Below are 5,019 nucleotides of genomic sequence, written 5' to 3' on the forward strand. Positions count from 1 at the left end.
ATTCTCTAAAGCATGTGTGCTACAACGTTAACCCAGCCCCACCCACAAAAATACTTGTTAGCCCGGTTGTGTAGTGGGTCAGCTGGTTATGCAGTGGGCCATCCGGTTATACACAAGAGCAACGGTTGGGCAACATAATTATATACACTTCAATTGAAGGCGGTTTTGATTTCAAGGTTGGTACAAGATCTCTTATAACGGTAGTAGTAGCACTTAACACTACTTACCAGTTGAAAATTTCTGATATGTCCTTCTCCACTGATGCCATGACGACCCAGTAGAAGTACCACAGCAACGACGTTGCCAGGGCGACCACAAACAAAGTCTTTGTGTGACCATTACTACCGTTAGACAAGCTCGTTCCAATCATCATTTTTAATTTACGCATAACCGAGTTTGTTAAATCTGCTACCTATTGAATGAAGTTATTAATTGTTCCTGGAGGCAGTATCAACTGTAGGGAGGGAGTGGTGGTCGTCAGTATTGGTGGTGGTGGTGGCGGCTGGGGCAGGTGCTCTCAACCTACCCTTGAGCACTCCAGGATCCAGAAACAGGTATTGCATGAACGAGGGACCGTACCAGCCCACCGTGATACCCACCAAACCGAGCAACACTCTCTGGTAGCGAGGAAGATGAAGGTAGCTCTCCAGGAAACCCATGTACACAAAGCCAGTGTTATATGTCGTAGTCGGACCCCCTCTTTCTGCTGGTGTTCGACCCTTTACCAGCTTGGCGAGCCGACGGATCACTTTGAACCTTGACCCTGTGACCTCCATCGATCATCCAACGCATGCCGCGCACCTCAGGTGGTGGGCGGGGCTAGACCTACTCGCCCTCCAGCCTTCGCTGTGAGAAATTAGGAAGAAAGATAGTTAGCGTAGCTTCCCAGGCAGGCCAGCCATGACCACAAGACAGCCTTTGAAGAGAAAGATGAGCCAAGATGAAGAGGAGGACGAGAATGATATGAGACCGTCCACATCGAAGAAGGTAGTTAAAAATTATTCCAATTGATACAAGACAACCATCATAGATAAAATTATTTTATAGAAGACTGAAGATGAATAACAATGGAAGATAGTCGATTAGACATGATGATTATTTTGGATAAAATATCTTCAAGGCTATGGTAGTGAGTTCAATGGATTTCTGTGACTGTGGGGTCATAGAGCAGAGTTTAATACTCTGGAAAGATTGTACGTCGCGTACAATTTTGGCCTCCTTCCTAGACTTCAATTTTGGGAGGGATCTGCTAATTGCACCAAACTGATTTATTCTGAAGAGATTTCAGGAAAATTTCGGTTCTTTTCCTGTCGGTCTAGATCCAAAGTTTTCTTTTCACTGCATGGAGGGGGGTCACTCCAACTCACCACTAATTATTGATATTGTGTCTTGCTCTCTCTCCCACATTCTGTCTAAGGTCTGCCAAAAGGAAATGACAGAGACATCATCATGTTACCAGTCACGTCGATCGGCACTCGGAGAGCCCGCTCCTGCCTCTCATGACCTTCCCCCTCCACCACCGATCATGCGTCGTTCCAGTAAGCTGACTATTGAAGAGGCTCGAGCTGGAACGGAGGAACCGGTTCGAGTCTACGCTGATGGAGTGTTTGATCTCTTCCACTACGGACATGCCCTGGTGCTCAAGCAAGCGAAAAACATCTTTCCCAACACTTACCTAATTGTGGGAGGTATGATTCCACATGTCATGTACTGTAAGAAAACTCAGAGAAATTCTGTTAGCATAACTATATTCAGTGAATTATATTGTTACAAAGTATGGTCCATTGGCAAAATTTTCGACGAGTGAAGATCTATTCTTAGGTGGCTCTGTCTTTTGCTGAAATGGGATAGGTTTGTCTGAGCAGGCAGTGGAATATCCTTCGATGGGTTAGCTGTGGAATGTGAACCCACTAAACCGTCACGTACACATGAAAAGCTTGAGTAAAGTTACACCTTCACCTAGTAACCTAGGGAAATTCTAATGTACTTACTTAGACTAACTATCCTAATTCAGCAAAGGCAGAGCCACCTAGGTGCCTAGCCTTGAGAGCTAGGGTTGTAGGTTACATGTACATCCTCCTCCTTATCCTCCTCCTTATCCTAGGCTTGGAGCATAGATGTTTGTGAACATGCGTCTGACATGTAAGCAGAGGCAAATAGGTACTAAAGTATACAAATGTCTTGTACTTGACAACCTGCAAGCGACACTCGAACAAACTTTGGAAGTGTAGAAACGTTGATTCCTTGCTTTGAATTGTCTATGCTTTGTTTCTCTCTCCGACAACCGTTGTGAGGAATTGAAAGTGTGAGAAGTTCGTCTTAATTGTATTACATTGCATGAGTGTGTACCAACTGGGTAGCAGTTGACTGGCTTTGTCCTCCTTCACTTCCTGTAAGTGTTTCTCCAACACAGAATTAACTGGCTCTCTTGTATGTACACTAATAGCATACAGCTGCCTCACAACTACTTCATTTTCCTGTAACTAATTATTTATTAATTAGCTGTATAATGCATAATATTATTGTTTCACACTAAACCCAGTTACTAGCGATGCTCTGACACACAAGCTGAAGGGGAAGACGGTCTGCTCTGAGGAGGAGCGCTACGAGTCTGTGAAACACTGTCGTTACGTCGACGAAGTGCTGGAAGATGCTCCCTGGACTATCACTCCAGACTTTCTGGAAGAGCATCAGGTCTGTGGTGTGTATGTGTTATGGGTATTTGGGGAGGAGGAGAGGGGGTGGGGGGTAGGGTGTGAAGCTGACCTCCCCCCCAACAGATGAAACGTAACATGACAGATAACGTACGTATTTAATTTCTTACTACTTCAGAATACCACAAGTGTCTCGAGACTCCCCTACCTACATGTACATGTAGATAGCCTCGTTCCCTTCTAGAACATAATCAAAGGTCTATATAGTCACGAGAAGTTTGTAGTTCCCAAATTTGGTTGCAGCATTGCTTGCTTGCATTATAGTTCCACGTTCATACTACCGTAAAAGTTCTAATTACAATGCCGCTCTAATGTAAGCGCCACTTGGCATTGAGGCTCATTGTTTTCATTCTAATTATAGCGCTAACCACTAGTCAGAATTATTAAAAGTGGAACTTATAAATAGAACTTTGATGTGGTTTGGCTATACTATACTGGTGATAAACAGTGGATGCCACGACTGTTGATTCACCTTTCGCTTCGTAGAATAAGCTGCACTGCTATTTCCAGAAGGCTGCAACCAATTCTCGAGCTGAGAGTGGTCCATCCAGCAGCTCTGGATCTGCTCAACGTACCGGTAGTGGTTCTCTCAGTTCAATAACGATAGTATTTTCATTCTAATACTAAGCACCGCTCTAATATTTAGTTTTGAGTTGGTGCTTTAACGGTAACTCTGTTCTAGTCAACAGGCAAGTGCATAATATTATAGTCCCATGCACGTGCTGTTCTGGGATGTCATGATCATAAGTGTACCGTGGAACCCACATGCACTCACACACACACACACACACGTTTACATCCCTTGGTGTGTGTGTGTGTGAGTGTGACACCATGTGGATAATGTCATAGTATGGGCACATCGCTTGCTCCCTTACATGCATGCACACACACACACACACACACACACACACACACTGACACATACACATACACTAGATTGACTTCGTTGCCCACGATGACCTCCCCTACAACAGCGAGGGTGTTGAGGACATCTACAAACCCATCAAGGACATGGGAAAGTTTGTGGCCACGCAACGCACCCAAGGGATCTCCACGTCCGACATCATCGCAAGGATCGTACGAGACTATGACATGTACATTCGAAGGAACTTGGCACGTGGTTACTCGGCTAGAGATCTCAATGTTGGCTTCATGAAGGTAAAGTATTCACGTAAAACTAAGCTCACCCTGTGAAGGTTTTAGCTTTATGGTCTCTTCCAACTAATATCCCATCACAGGAATATCCATGAGTGTATTCTACTCACGTGATACCGTACAGCTAGAAATTTTCGGGGAGTAAAATTTCGCAGATGGTCTATCATAGAGAATTTCGAGGGTAAAATTTTCGAGGATTGGCACGAACGACTGCCATACCCATAATGCCTATTTAAATTTTCGAGGGTAAAATTTAGGAACCGCGAAATTTTTACTCCTCAAAAATTTCTAGCTATACGGTACTTATCATCACGTTCCTCAGGAGCAAGAGGTCCGACTTCGTAACAGTATGAGCAACCTCCGTCACCGTGTTGGAGGCAAACTAGAGGCCATGGGAGACAAGCTGGAAGCTGTGGAAGAGAAGTCTAAGGATCTCATTCACGGCTTTCTCGGTCTCTTCGGAAGAGATGGAAGGATTGTAAGTGAAAGATGTGTGATCTATTGTGATATTAAAAAAAACAACTCCAGCCCATTCATCATGTTCAGGAGCTGCAACAATGGACGACCTGAAAACTACAATCCTGCATGGTCCAAGTTTAAGACTTTGTGTCACGCAATATTCTAGTTAAATATCCCCTAGTCTGGCCAGCTATGCTTGCAATCTCCCAGATCCTGTCCTGGTTTTCAGTGTACAACAGTGAAAGACCGGAACGGGCCTGGGGGCAAACACGGCTATTATACGTGTATTAAGTATGTGAATATTAAACTGTCTTTCTCCAGAGCGAATTCTTTCATGGTCAGACTGAGAAGTTTAGGAGGGTATTCTCACCTCCCCCCATCAACGGCAATGGGGAGAGCTCCACCCACAATTCACCTCCGAACTCTCCGACAAGAGATACAGCCAGAAACGGTGATGCTTCATTAACGTCTGAGTGATACCGTCTTTTGCTCTATATAGCCTATTATCCCACAGTACTAAACTAGGCAGATTTACTAATACATTTTGTATATTGTTGGTGTTAATTTTTGTATTAAATTCTCACAAGTTCCTCATATCAAGTTATAAACCATGTTTGTACGTCGACTATATATAATTATACTATAATGATCATTAAACAGCAATTAAACTACGTGGTTATTACATGCAGTC

The 5,019-nt window shown here is 43.9% G+C and overlaps 1 protein-coding gene across 1 annotated transcript; it reads left to right on the forward strand.

The window, feature by feature from the left end:
* Positions 1-657: 657 nt before the first annotated feature.
* LOC146446657 (choline-phosphate cytidylyltransferase B-like) lies at positions 658-4,805 on the forward strand. Its single transcript, XM_085102870.1, has 6 exons — positions 658-765; positions 1,544-1,688; positions 2,543-2,694; positions 3,651-3,872; positions 4,192-4,347; positions 4,650-4,805. The coding sequence occupies exons 1-6, from the start codon at positions 658-660 to the stop codon at positions 4,803-4,805; spliced, it is 939 nt and encodes a 312-aa protein (XP_084958996.1).
* Positions 4,806-5,019: the final 214 nt, after the last annotated feature.

The sequence above is a fragment of the Pavona decussata genome, unplaced genomic scaffold (genome assembly GCF_977016875.1).
Source record: "Pavona decussata unplaced genomic scaffold, jaPavDecu1.1 SCAFFOLD_3333, whole genome shotgun sequence".
Taxonomy (NCBI): domain Eukaryota; kingdom Metazoa; phylum Cnidaria; class Anthozoa; order Scleractinia; family Agariciidae; genus Pavona; species Pavona decussata.

Excerpts from the sequence above, each read along its gene's own strand:
- LOC146446657 (XM_085102870.1), top strand. The coding sequence starts at position 658 with ATGTACACAAAGCCAGTGTTATATGTCGTAGTCGGACCCCCTCTTTCT. Across the intron at positions 2,695-3,650 it reads ACTTTCTGGAAGAGCATCAG|ATTGACTTCGTTGCCCACGA; the intron begins GTCTGTGGTGTG and ends CACATACACTAG. Across the intron at positions 4,348-4,649 it reads TCGGAAGAGATGGAAGGATT|AGCGAATTCTTTCATGGTCA; the intron begins GTAAGTGAAAGA and ends GTCTTTCTCCAG.